The 14,453-nt window shown below is 42.6% G+C and overlaps 1 protein-coding gene across 2 annotated transcripts in view; it reads right to left on the bottom strand.

Moving 5' to 3' along the window:
* The window catches only part of VEGFC (vascular endothelial growth factor C), a 104,754-nt gene extending 91,031 nt beyond the window's left edge, over nt 1-13,723 (bottom strand). The window contains exon 1 of one of the 2 annotated variants that reach the window (XM_035004290.1): nt 13,237-13,723. In XM_035004290.1, coding sequence (XP_034860181.1) covers nt 13,237-13,395 — 159 coding nt within the window. In that variant the 5' untranslated portion in view covers nt 13,396-13,723. Of the gene's footprint in view, nt 1-12,652; nt 13,217-13,236 lie in introns of those variants that run through there. The other variant, XM_035004292.1, reaches the window with a different exon arrangement.
* Nucleotides 13,724-14,453: the final 730 nt, after the last annotated feature.

Genomic DNA, 14,453 nt, shown 5'->3' with positions numbered 1-14,453 from the left:
AAAATTCTGATTCTTCACTCTAAATGCACATACCATCTACATACTGTTTATACTTCGTATTTATAGATGCAGTATATATACTAAGTTTTCCAAGCCACAAACCAGCTAATGTTACATTAAAATTGAAGCAACTGTGATGTAAAAGCATCATTTATGCATCAAAATAGTGGGAAGATGTGTTGAGGTACATAACAGAGCCTGGAACCTGGTTTTCCAAAACACTGAAGTTCAAATTTAAATTTACTTTAAGAAAATCTACCCTCACTAAAAATGTTAACATTCTTCATAGAATGCCATTTATATACTGTAGTACAAGGTGGTATAAACAGTGAATAACTCTCGGCAGTGGCAGACATAGTTATTTTGTAAATGAGCAAAAGTTGTTTAAAGTGTGTTTAAAAATATTTAACTGCAAAATATTATACTAGAGTAGAAAGATGGAATAAAGGAAAAGAAAAGATTGTTTAACTTATCAAGAATAGTATGTATCATGTGTCTGAAATTTTGGTTTATAAGAGAATGTTACCATGTCTATGGGCACATTATCAAGTGGGATACTTTGCATTGGAGTGAAATATTAATCTTTTAATCAGCAGTTGCAGGAACCTTCAAGGGAGACCATGATCCTGGAATTACTGTACATTTTTCCTACTGCACATAGGACAGACCAACTCATGTCAGGGGAAAGCAAAGCACCCAGACAGAAAAAAAAAATGGATTTAATTAACTGAAGTGGTAATAGTTTAAGCTTAGGCTTAGAAAACTAGAAACTGTCCTGGAAAAGACTCCACTGAAGTATGGAAAGCAATGTTCAGTGCACTGCTCATGAAATCATGCAACTTCAGAGAGTCACCTACCAGTGGGTCCAAATGACAGGTATTGAAATCCATGTTTATGATAGGTTGGTGACATTTCGTGAAAATTTGAAAGGTTTTAACATAAATATTTAACTGGAACTCTTAAAATTCAGACAAATGGCAAGTGTTTGGCACTTCACAGACGTATCTATTAAACTCATGTTTGTTCTCCTTCCTGCCATACGGCAGACACTTCACAGAAGTGTAATAAAGTTAAAATCAAGTTTAAAAAATAAAAACTTGGCATACGGAGGCAAAATTTTAGATATTTTCTGCTAGAGGAAGCTTGAGGCAGTTACATGAACATCACCCCCAGTTTAAGAATACAGAAGAGCTTGCACGGTCAAATAAGCATGGCAGGAAAAGTTAACACCAATTTTAAATATTTTCATCTTTCCTTCACTAAGGTAGGTGTCTCCATATGCTACATTATGGTACTATAATTATGCTATGCTCCCCTGGCCATGACACAAGGGTGTGTTTTTCTAAAGTAAAACAGAATTGGTCTCCCAAAGAGCAGGCTCTGCTGCTACCAATGTTTAGGAGGAACAAAAATAATTTGCACTACAATTTATGACATCATTATTTGCTTAATCTGTGTATCTACAGAGCTTCAAATTACTCAATTTTAAGTGTGATGGTCATGACTCATGAGTAATTCTGACCTTAGTAATATTCTAATTTGGCATGGATGGCCACCAATTTTTTTTTTTTTAAGCCCTAGGATTCAAAGAGAACAAACAACAATTCACTATCATCCTCAAATTTAAATCTGGCTCTGAGACAAAAAGATTAGTTTGTTTTTTAGGGAAGTCTTAAGTGTCATGACCCATAAACAAACATGGATCTAAATGAGTATTCCATTTTTCAAAACATAAACTTGGAAGAGGGCTTGAAGAAGGATAAAGTAACTAAATACACACAACAGATGCAAACAAAGAGAAAGAATTAAAAATATTCCATGTAGGCAATGATACTGTAGTAAAGTAAACCATGGTGGTTTAAAAGAGCCTCACATCTGGTATTTGATATTAACCGGCTATTTCCAAGGAACTCTGAGTGAGAGGACATAACAATCCCTTTTCCAGATTATAGGAATTCCATCCTAAGATTCATGGCAGCTGTGTGGTCACTTGGGTTAAAAGAGAATCAGGGCCATTTTCTTTAAGACTTCAGTCTGAGTTAATTTGTCAAGTTTATCCCCAATTTGTTTTGAGGGGAGGGAGGGAGGCATTGGAAGAAAAGACTCCATGCAACAGTGTAAACAAGGAGGAAAAAATGCACTATTTTCCAGAGGAAAGGTTATAGGGCTCTTATCAACACATCTCTTTTAGTAAGATAATTATTTGTGCCATCAGAAAAAATGGCATTAAACCTTTGAGCACTAGCTGGCTGAGGAGGTGATAAGCAGTCAGCCTCCCTGGCTCCCAGCTGGTTCCCGGAAGTGTGGCCCTTCTCCGTGGGGCACCCACTCATGTATGTGAGAAGCTTCCAGAACAACCACAATGTCAAATGTGCTCTTTCCTTTTAGAAACTTTTCATCTGTTTCAAGTACTTCAAGTTGGAAGCAAAAGTATTATTAATTTCATGAACGTTTCCTCCACATAGAAAGGAATATTAAATATGCAATGTTATTTTAATCTTGTTTCTAACCCAAAATATAAGCATGGCACTTTTAACAGAAAAAAATAGTATAAGAATAAAAATGACTGTGAAGGAAATACATTAAAATTTAAATTTGAAAATGTATCAGCACTTAAATGTAAAGCTGCATTTTATATCACGACATACAGTTCCAGTCCTGAAATAAAAATATGGAAAATCACTTTAAAAAAAGATAGCAGTATCTGCATATAGATTTGTATAGATAATTTACATGGATATGTATGGATTTGCATAGATGATGTATTATCTAATTCTTTATTCATTTATAAATAGGCTAAAAATCTAGTGTCAGTCTTATCTTTTGGTCCAGATTGAGTCAGGAATACATTCTCAGTTTAGAAATATGGTTTCTGATCAGAAGTTCCTAAAATACTTCAACTAACATCTGTATTTGAATCCTAAGGAAGTGAACTTTCAACATGTTATTGAAGAAATAATATATTGTTAGCTCTTAAAGAGCCAGAAGCTGTATATACCACTCATTTTGAATTTCCCCTTCTTTGTCTGCTCGCACACCTCCAGCACCACCTGCCCCCATCACCATCAAGTTTCTGCACCAAGGAATTCATAGTGTTTACTGACGGTCTGGCAAACCAGTAATTAGAACCATCAAACAAAATCAACTACTATGAGCAAATGAGGGCACTCAAGTAAATCAGACTTACTCTAGAGTAAAGTATCTACTCCATGATTCATCTCAATGACCACACAGGACAGACTTTGCTGGTTCTCATTCTGGAAGAGTACCCCAAAGAAGCAGAGCAATTACATTTTTCTAAACAAATTTACACAAGTTTACCTCTTGCATATAACATTCTACCACTATATTTTCTTTATATTTTATTTGTCAAAATGGTATTTTTAATATTTTAGATCTTCTGGAATGGTTTCCCTGTAAATGTAGAATGTATATTTTCACAGTGTCCACCTAATTTATTACATTAATAATATAAAGACTTGAGAGGTTTACACACTTAGCAACATCAGTCTGTTTCTTTAATAGAGATTTAGACTTTAAAGTATTTAAGCTTTGGGGCGCCTGGGTGGCTCAGTCCATCAAGTGTCTGCCTTCAGCTCAGCTCATGATCCTGGGGTCCTGGGATGGAGTCCTGCATCAGGGGCACTGGGCTCCCTGCTTGGCAGGGGGGTCTGCTTCTCCCTCTCCCTCTGCCCCTCCCAGGGCTCATGCTCGCTTTCTCCCTCTCTCTCTCTTAAATAAATAAATAAAATCTTTAAAAAATAAAGTATTTAAGCTCTGAAGTATTCAGGATGTTCATATGAAATTACATAGCGTTATAAAACTCCTGTGTGTACCCAAATCCTTTTCACCCAATGACTTAAGTACAGGGCACTTTCAGGGATGACCATCATCCCCTGTTCCTTGACTTGGTCGTCTGTGGCCAGAGCTGTTCCACTCAAGGAAAGACACAAACCCAGGCACCTGGGAGAGGTGGAAACATATTCTAAGCCAATCTATAATACCTAGCCTCCATACACTGAGTGATTTAACACCATGGATTTTCCCCAACTTTCTCAAAATCAAATATCAATATTACCTCCCCTTTCCCTATTTTAGAAATCAGGAAAATTGTCAGTAAGCTTATAATACAAATGTAATAAATTAGGTGGAAGGTGCTGGAGAATCACTCTGAAGACTATCACAGTCTTCAAATGCCTAGGACCACAGTACTTATGTCTGTGATGTTTTTCTGACAATAAAACCTATCTATTTAACAAAAATTTACAGAATTTGATAGCTCATTTCTGCCCCCCTCCTCTAGTCTTACTGTTGGCAGGAGTATTTTTAAGAATATTTTAAAAATAAGGAATCGCTGGGGCGCCTGGCTGACTCAGTTGGTGGAGCATGTGACTCTTGATCTCAGGGTCTTGAGTTCAAGCCCCACACTGGGCATAGAGGCCTCTTAAAAAAAAAAAAAAAGAAAAGAAAAAAAAAAAGAAAAAGGAGGAATTGCTAGGACACGTTAGGGTTATCAGTCCCTCTCACTCTCACTTTCTTGCTCTTTAATTGCTAGCTGAACTACAAATTAGTGTATAGGCTATAGAGAATATAATAATATCATATACTCTGATTTTTTTTAATATTCTTTTTCAGTGGATTGTCCAAAAATATTTAGCTAGCCAAGAAAGAATACATAAGCCATGGCTGGCAGTTTGAAGAGTGATTAAGGTAGGGGGAAGGAGGGGCAGTGTGTGTGAGTGTGTGTGTGTGTGTGTGTATCTAAGCATGACCACTGTTTACACTGCTTGCTCTGTTTGGTATGAGAGCCATAAAAGAAAAATGTCTGTTATTAATATGTTTTATAAATGTTTCCAGATAGCACAGCGATGGGTGCTTACATAAGTCCGCAGTGGTCATCACTATCCATCAGAAATAATCAGGAGCATATAGTGGGGCTCACATACCATATATGGGTGGCCCATGGAGAGAGAAGAGCAGTCACTGACAGACGCTTCAAGGAAGGGTGCAGCTGAAAGTGGCTTCGGGGAAGCTTGTGGCCAGCTTCTAGTTCTCTTTTTCAGATACTTCTGCACAATAATGCCAAATTAAGCTCCTTAAGACACCACCTCCAGCCTATCACTCAAGAATCTTCAGTGGCTCCTGTTGTTTTCAACCACGATCCAAAGTTAGGTCCTACTCCTTGGTTTCTTACACCTTCTACAAGATTCCCCTCTGTTTCCCTTACAGCTCTGGACTCTTCAGCCCAAGTCGTACCCTCCCCGCTCAGCTCCCCAAGCTCCCTCTTGATGGCACTGACCTTACTGCCCCTGTACTTTGTTCTCACACTTCAACACCCGAAATATTCCCCCTCCTTTGTTTCTGTAACCAGCATCGACTTGTTTTCTGCAGCTGACCGAACGGCCAGTCCAGCCTTTCCATGCTTGTCCATGCAGCCACCAGGGGCTTACCCAACAACTTCTGGTAAATCAGGAGACTTGCTTACCACAGCTCTGACACTGTCTGCATTTACAGTGTAACCCATTTCTGGTATTTTAAATGAGTAAGCTTCTTGTTCCTCACAAAGGATCCCATGCTTGTTATAGACAGGAATCACTCACTTGACTCTTTGGGCATCACTCACCGCACTGTCATTTCCTGCTTAGAGTTGAAGTTGCCACGAGTGAGAATTCATTAAAATACTCTTGAATTGAAGTCGATTTAAATGCGAGAATGTGGAGTAAGACATCCATAAATCTGATACTAACAGGTAAGCCGTGTGAGCAGCAGAACCATGGCCTCCTTCCAGAGTCCCTCAGTTTCCCCTCCAGGTGGTCGCTGGGGGAAGCCTTTGGAAAAGAACCACGTTACAGTCCAATCCCGTACCCTTGCCCTGGGGACTGTGCTAACTTCAGATCCCAGAATTCTTCAGGAAACTCAGTGCCTATATATACATTTTAAATGTAGCCAACATAAAACCAACCCCTCACAGGGCTGATCTCATAAGTAAATACATTACTATTTCTTTAATGAAACTTAGAAATATTCACATTTAGAGGATAAATACTATAAACAGCCTTTCATTAGATCAGATCAGGGTTATAGCCCAAGTAATTTATGAAAATGAGCTTCTGGATTTCAGAACTGCACCAATGCCTCCTCGCACTTGAACGCCACTACATGATCGGTACCAGGAAACGGTAAGAATCTACCAGCGAAAGGTATTTCAAGGCATCCAATTGGCTGACTTTATGATGGACGTCCAGTAATATAGTGTCTTCTTTCTCTTACAGTTAAACTACAGACTCTGAAAAAGAGTAAATCCACCACCTGAATAACTTACATGAGGAAATTTCAGAAGAAACAATTATATAAATCTATATTATTTACTGTAAATTTTAGAATTACATTATAAGATAAATGAACTATCATCCCTTGTTTAAAGTTCTCTGTTATATCTCTTTTTTCTACTGTGAAAAATCAATGATACCTTAACACAATTTATACAGATCTGAACTCACAAATGTGCCTTCTGCAACAATTGTAGGACTAGGTAGTATTTATAGAACGCACATCTACCAGAAATAATGTAACTGGTACAAGACGAAACATTGTATGACTGGAAATCAGTGGAACTGTAATGCTTCTACCAACCACAGTTCATTCTTTCCAAATCCAATTATTCCTGAAAGCTCACTTCGCATAGGTGAGACTGTAGGCTTTCACTTAAGTTATATTAGTGCAACTTGGAAAAACTGTGTGATTGTCAGGAATTCTAGTTAGAGTTCTTGTTATGCAGTCATTCTTGCAAGGCTACTACGGATTTAGGCCATTTGTGACCACCCTTTGATCAGGGGGGCACCACATGGTAAGGCCTGGAAGAAAATACAAGTTTATTTCAGAGTTGTCCAATTGTAGGGAATTGGGACTTAAATAAATGAAAGTGGATAGGCTCTATGTGCAGAGTACCTCTTCTCTCTGCCTTCTTGCCCACAGCTACAACTTGCAGGAAGAAAGGAATATATATGGCCTTGGGTCTTTCACAAACCCAGAAGGCCCAAACCCATTATCACACTTTTCTAACATACGGGCTGCAAAAATTTTTTAAAGAGAGAAGCGAAAGAAAAAAGCTCTATCCTTGCTCCTGGCTAAGTCACTTGAGTCTTGGGTTTATTATCTTTAATGAAATATATTAACATCCATCTCAGAAAGATGTAGTGATAAACAAACTTAACTTGTATAGCTCTCAGCTTGTCATGCTCTCTTCATGGCACACAGAGATGCTCAGGATATTGCAGAGGAGACCTAATTATTATTGGAATGCCTACTCCATATACAGAGGTATGACTGGTCCCCAGGGAGTGATCTGAACCTGTAAATACCCCTACAGCTGCCAAAGACACCAGTGCCAGGAGCCCAGGTGACCAGCCTCTGAGTCCCAAAACATCCTAGAAAGAGCTATGAAACAGAACTCCTGGTTGATCCCATGTTGATAAGGAGGCCAAGACCCCCATCTCAAGAGCCTCAGAACTGGAAGGCCAGAAAGAAATCTCCCCAATCCACCACCCTCCACCTTCTCAGATCAATTCAGACAGACAAGAATAGAGACCCACTGGCCCTAAAGATGTGCCACTGATATCAGGAACTGCTTCCTACAAAGCAATTTTGATGATACTTGATTCTTTCTTTTTTTAAAGATTTTATTTGATAGAGAGAGAGACACCACGAAGCAATTTTGATAATAATTGATTCTTAGTTTTTTTAAAGATTTTATTTATTTATTTGACAGAGAGAGACACACAGTGAGAGAGGGAACACAAGCAGGAGGAGTGGGAGAGGGAGAAGCAGGCGTCCCGCGGAGCAGGGAGCCCGATGCGGGGCTCAATCCCAGGACCCTGGGATCATGACCTGAGCTGAAGGCAGATGCTTAATGACTGAGCCACCCAGGCGCCCCGATGATAATCGATTCTTGAACAAATGACAGCCCATCAGGTGTCCACAATTCAGAAGAAAGAATACAAAGAAGTAGAAACCAAAATGAAGGATGAATTGAGTTTTTTTATGTCCCAAACCATAGATCCCCAGCATCATTCAGAGTTGGGTCAGAAATCTCTTACAAGAGAGGAGGCTTACAAAACACTTCATCATATACTCTACGGCAATTCGTAATCATAAAAACTGTAGACTTGCCATGAAAGAGTAGATACTTGGGAAAAGGGGACAAGAATCCAATCCTTCCATTATAATCCTTTGCCCTCCTCAGTAAGGGGCTCTTAGGGACTGAAACTCTGGGCCTCCAACATAAATTGATGCAGAGTGAGGTGAAGTCACAAGAGAGTTCCCAGGTTTCCACTTTTCACAGACATTTCATATTTCCCTACTACTGAACCTCCTTTCCAGAGATTGCTGCCAGAAAGTATGGACATTTGCAGTACATCAGAGAAATGTCATGGGTACCGCGACATGAAGCACAGAGAAAGCCGCAAGTCAATGACTACATATTACAGTTGCATTTATGGCCTAATTTAGTGGAATAAAATTTACCTCTCCATTTTCAATGCAGAGCAGTAGAATATGCAGACTGTTAATTTTCCTTTTGGGATTGTTAAATAGTACTTGTCAAATGCTCAAATACTTTAAGGATATTACACAGTTTAAGTCCTGTTGATCCTAGGCAATTATTTTCCTCTAATGGGATGTAAATTTGTAAAGCTTAGGGGCGCCTGGGTGGCTCAGTCGTTAAGTGCCTGCCTTCGGCTCGGGCCCTGATCCCAGGGTCCTGGGATCGAGCCCCCACATCGGGCTCTCTGCTCAGCAGAGAGCCTGCTTCTCCCTCTCCCACTCCCCCTGCTTGTGTTCCCTCTCTCACTGTGTCTCTCTCTGTCAAATAAGTAAATAAAATCTTGAAAAAAGAAAAAAAAGAAAAAATAAATAAAAAATTTGTAAAGCTTATTTTGTTTCTCCAAAGAGTTTTTAGACTAGTAAAATCTCAAGTGATTTATGGAATAACACTGTCATCATCCATCAACGATCCATGAAAAACAGTCTCTGCTCTTCTCTGCAATGCCCTAATCCTGCAAGTAGGACCCACATTGTCCCACGATTAAAATATTGATGCCAAGGTTCATTTTTTCCACTCCCTAATCTTTCTTATGAATTAGTCAACAAATCTATGGTTTCTTCCTCTGTGACAGCTTTGGCTTCTGTTCCCACTGCCTCAACTCTGCTCTCTTCATCACTTCCCTTCTAAAATACTGTTGTTGCTTCTTCACTAGACCATGCCCCCAGCAAATCTTTATGACCTCTAATCAATCCCAGAAATGATTTCAATACTTTTCTTATTACCTGTGTCTTTCAGGTGCTCAGAGCATGAATCACCCTCCGTAACCCACCTTAGAGTAGCTTAGATCATATGCAGTGCAACCCCACCCATCTCCAAAAACTTATTCATAGTTAAGATTCTTCACTGTTATTCTATATAACCCCTTGCCTTCGTACCTTCTCACCCCATCCACGACATGAAAGGGATTCGTGCGCTTGATATAGTCTAGTCATCTGCTGGAAATTCTCACCCAAGTTATAGCCCACGTTTTGCCTCATGCCAAGGCACTCAGACCAAGTAGGCCACATGGCTGACTCTCTTGCGCAAACTTCAGGACACAGACAATGCTTTGGTACCATTCCCCGAATACCTCACGGTATTTTTTGTGCTTAAGCCTTTATTTTTTCTATTTGAGTTGTAAGCTCCTTGAAGAGAGGAAAAATGGCTTATGTCTTTTAACATGTTCCATGCCTAACAGATTACCCTGCAAACTCAAGTTACATAATGAAGATGCCAAAACCAATGAAATTAGTCATTGTTACACACCACAGATCGGTGCCTCTAAAACTGTCATTGTGCATGAGAATGACTTAGGATGTTAGCTAAAAATGTATATTCCTAGACCCAAATCCAAAGATTTGGTTGGTCTCAGGTAAGGGGAATAAAATTAAAGACCTCTAGGGAATTCTAATGCAGTTAACACACACATGGTATTTTGAAAAACATCATCACTGATTAATCTGAGACAGTAAATACAAATAAAAACAAGTACAAAAGTATGCAGAATTATAAACAGTGGAGAAAGAAAATCTGGCATGTTGCAAACTAGTTGCCATTATTAGGAAGTTTTTTGTGATAGTAACCATAAACCATATGTGCTTTTACTATTTTCATTTAAAATAGCTATTCTCATTAAAGTAATTAGTGTTACGATTAAACTAATCTTTTTTTTGCATTTAAGCTATAAAGTAGGGATATTTGAAGTTATTTATGTAAAGCAGAAAATAAGTTATACTTGCTCATTCAATAATATTTGATCTTCTAGATTATTCCCTTAGTTGATACAAGATTATAAATCTTTAAGCTTTCTTTTGTTGACTTTAACACAGGCATGTGCAACATAAGACATGCTCTCCTTGAATTCATTGCTCTAAAATATATAAGGATCTAGCTATTTATACTCCCTGCTAGCCCACTTTTTGGAATAAAAATATACTATACATAATTCTCCCTTTTTAAATTATAAACAATTTTTTCTTTTAAAAATCAAAACTCCCAACTCCAACCAATCAGAGTGAACTCTACGCAATCTCATGTGGGCAAATGATTGCATTTAGCCATCTAGTGCTCTTTCTAGGTTTTGCAGGTTTTTTAGTTGGATGATAATTTTAAATATTTCCTCTTTTTCCCATCATGCCTACTTAATTTTAATTATATAATAGGCAGTACTTTGCTTGCCTAACTTTTCTGATGTTGGCTTCCTTGCACTAACAGGAAACATTTTGGGTTCTTTTAGTAAGTCATATAACTACGAATAATTAGAAAAAGGAACCTAATAAATGCAAATGTAAGTCAAGGAACAAGGAAATCTTGTTTGTATTTGTGATTTTACCTCCCATTTTTTTGTATGGCTTTGGGGGTGTGGTGAAGGACTGGATGGCTAAGCTCGGTTTATAGTTTGTGAGCTGTTTTGTATTTTTTAAACATAAAAATACTTCCTAAGTGTAAATTACCAAAACTCTGCATTTGTCAAAGATTTTGTATATTTAGTGTCTTTTATTTACCTTCTGAAATCTCTTCTTGGGGCTTCTGTAGTTCACAGGAAATTAATAATCAGTTCCTCTCCAAGCTTTACCTCCTCATGAGTCACTTCTTTAGGCCACTAGGGAGAGACATGGAGTCTTTGGGCCACGTCTCTTGGGAATCTCATGGCAAGGGCATAGCAATTTCGCTAAAGGCATTAAAGACACTTGCCCTGTCAAGCCTTCACTCAACCAATGAGGAACATCTTAGTGCAGAAATAATATACTGTCTTATGGGCTGTGGCACTCAGAGATCTAAAGTGATGTTTCATCAAGTGAAAAAGAGTCCCTATCACATCCAGAATATCAACTCATATTCACCATACAGGATATAAAAGATGGCTAAATATGAAAAGCGAATAAAGATACATAAAGATTTTCACAGCAAAAGAAAGATTTGATTACATCACCAACGAATATGATTTTGAAGATGAAAAATAAATTAACTTGAACCTCCAACCGCAAGCCCATCCATAACACACATGCATGCGCACACATGGGCACATTCATTCAAAGCTGACCCAGCAGGGAGTGACTCTCATACAGGCTTTTGGCTTCTCAGGAAAGACTTCTCATTTTACTTCCTTCTTCACACTTTCCTATTATAAACTCAAATAAGTTACCACAGGCAATAACCTGCTCTCAAACAGGTTACGTGATCTCTTTCACCAGCCACCTCTCTCTGGGTGTTGCCTTACTAAGTCATACTTTTAATAATTTGACTCCTCAGAGACAGAAAGTGAATAGATACCATGATATCCAAGGCATTCAAATTACAGGAAGTGTTAATGGGTCTTAGGCTACATTTTTGTGTCATTTAAACACAGGAGAACATTCTCATGATAACAGTTCTACCAACATTAAGTATTTGTGTTGAAAATTATTTTACAAATCACATAATACACTCTGTTCTGCAATTTAACACATTTTTTTGTACTCTCAAGGTTTTTTTTCCCTTGACCCCTATATTGAATTACAAATTCTGTTTTTTTAATGATTTATCCCCCAAATTTAAAATTTAAAGGTAGTTTTTTAAAAAAATTATTCTTCTCAATGGTAAAACGTGTTTCAAAATATAACTGTGAAGGCAATTCAGTTTCTACACATTCAACATATGTTAATCAAGTCACCTCCCAGTTGACAGTCACACACCACTGGCCAGGGGTTGAAATAAAGCATTGCATTCTGTACCCAGTCAGGGGTACTGCAAGTCTTTGAAAAGAGGCGTCCCATAGAGTATGTCCAATACAAAACTTCTTCAGGAGTTCCAAAACCCTACTAAGCATACTATCCATCCTTATGTCAGATCTGAACGTTTCAGGCACACATTTTGGAAGAGCAAGTCAAAGCTGCCACAAATACAGTAACTCCTTGTTGAAAATCAGAGTATCTCAAAAGTGCCTTGGCAACACTTTCCGGCAAAGGGTTAACGCATCTGTTATTTAATAAACAAAACAAAACAGTCCACCTTACTTGTCAGTATTTTACCAGATTTCAGAAACGCAGAATTTATTATAAAGTTAAAAAGTCATGCCTGATGGTGACCTACATGAGATCCTGCCGCAGCCCAACTCTGGCCAAGTTCTCCAAGTGAATCTGAAGTCTTAAGCCCTCAAGCCGGTGACTACATCCTTTTCACACTTCCCCTAAAATCGCCTAGTGCTCCAGGCAAGAGCAACGCTCCGGGAAAATAAACCTCGGCTGCCCGGTCGTCCCAGCCCCTGAAGGACTGCCACTAATCTGGCGGGGAAAGAACGGAGCACTTCCGACCGGGACGAACCCGGGCCCCCCGGGGCCGCGCGCCCCGCCAGGGCTCCAGCCCGCTGGGCGCACCCGCGGGGACGGCTCCCAGGCAGGTTGTGATCTCTCACCAGCCACCTCTGCGGCTGCTTCACCTTGCTTTCTCCTGACCTGCCTTCCTACTTGGTAACAGCTTCATGCAAAAAACAAAAACAAAAACAAGAAGGAAACTTTTCTCCGAGGAAGCGCGCAGTCCGCTCGGTTAACTTGGGACGCAGCGCCCGGAAGGTCAAACAGCAACACGCACTTGGCGCGGCTCCTGGGTCCACAGGACCCCGCGCAGCCCAGCGCCCCCGCCGCCGCCCCCAGCCCGGCCCTGGAGCGCGCACCTACCTGGGCCTCGCCCGCGTCCGGCTCCGCGGCGGAGAAGCCGAGTCCCGGCTCGAAGGCGGCGGCGGCGGCGGCGGCGGCGGCGGGCGCGTCGCGCGGACCCGGGAGCAGCGCAGCGGCGAGCAGGGAACACGCCAGAGAGAAGCAGCCCAGCAAGCGCATGGTGGAAGGACCGGGAGCGCGGCGGCCGGTCCGCGGTGGGGGCGGGGTGGGCGCGCGGCGCCCCCGCGACGCGGCGCTCCCTCCGCAGAGCGCCGCCGGCGACCCCCGAGGGCGGCCGGAGGCGGCGGCAGCGGCCCGCGGCTCGGCGCTCCCAACGCTGCGCGTCGCGCTCCGGGCCAGTGCCGGGGAGGGGCGCGGGGTCAGGTAAAAGCCTCACAGGAAGCCGGACGTCCGAGCGCCCCGCATTCGGGGCCCGCGAGGCGCGGCGCGGCGAGGGCGAGGGCGAGGGCGAGGCGAGGCGCGGCGCGGCGAGGCGAGGGCGACGGCTCCTCGGCGCGCCTTTCCGTTTTCGCTTTCTGGCAAGAGGGGCAAAGCCGACCCCCTCTGCGCTGCTCGGCCCCTCCGACCCCCCCGAGCCCGCGGCCCCCTCCTCCCTCCCCTCCCCTTCCCCGGTGCAGCGCGCGGCGGCCGGGAGGAGGGCGGCGGGGCGCCGCGCGGCCAGGCCGGGGAGCTCGGCGGCGCGGGCGGCTCCGGAGCGCGGGGCGAGCGGCGGCGGCGGCGGGCGCAGGGGCAGGGCATGGCTGACGCGCCCTCTGCCTGCGCTTATGTGAGAGAAAGCGGCCGAGGGAGGGAGCGTGCCGGGCCCGGCCGCCCTCCCCTCTCACTTTCCCTCGGAAGCGCTCCTCGCGCTCCCTGCTGCCCGCGCCTCCGCCCCGGCGCCCGCGTCCCACCCCTCTTCCCTCCCCCTCCCGGGAGCGCGGCCCGAGGGGCACGTCCAGCCGGGGCCGGGGGCCGCGCGGGGCGGAGGGGAGCGCGACTAAGTCGGCGCACTGGCGGAGGCCGGCCGACCCTTTGTCCTCGGCAGCTCCCGGCTCCTGCCCTGTGCCCGGCACGCCTCGCCCTGCGCGCCCCGCTCGAGGTTTGCAAACTGTCCCGGAGTTCCAGAAGGTCCGAGAGAGAATCCTCACAATGGCGGAGCCCCGCCGGGACCTGGGAGCCCGCCGCGGGCCCCTCTTTCCCTGCCTCTGGGTAACTTAACGTGCAGCCGGAACTGCGGG

Source organism: Mirounga leonina, unplaced genomic scaffold (assembly GCF_011800145.1).
Source record: "Mirounga leonina isolate KUSES-001 unplaced genomic scaffold, KU_Mleo_1.0 Mir_128, whole genome shotgun sequence".
Classification (NCBI taxonomy): domain Eukaryota; kingdom Metazoa; phylum Chordata; class Mammalia; order Carnivora; family Phocidae; genus Mirounga; species Mirounga leonina.
Note: the sequence above shows the minus strand (reverse complement) of the source record. Positions and strands in the feature narration are given on the sequence as shown.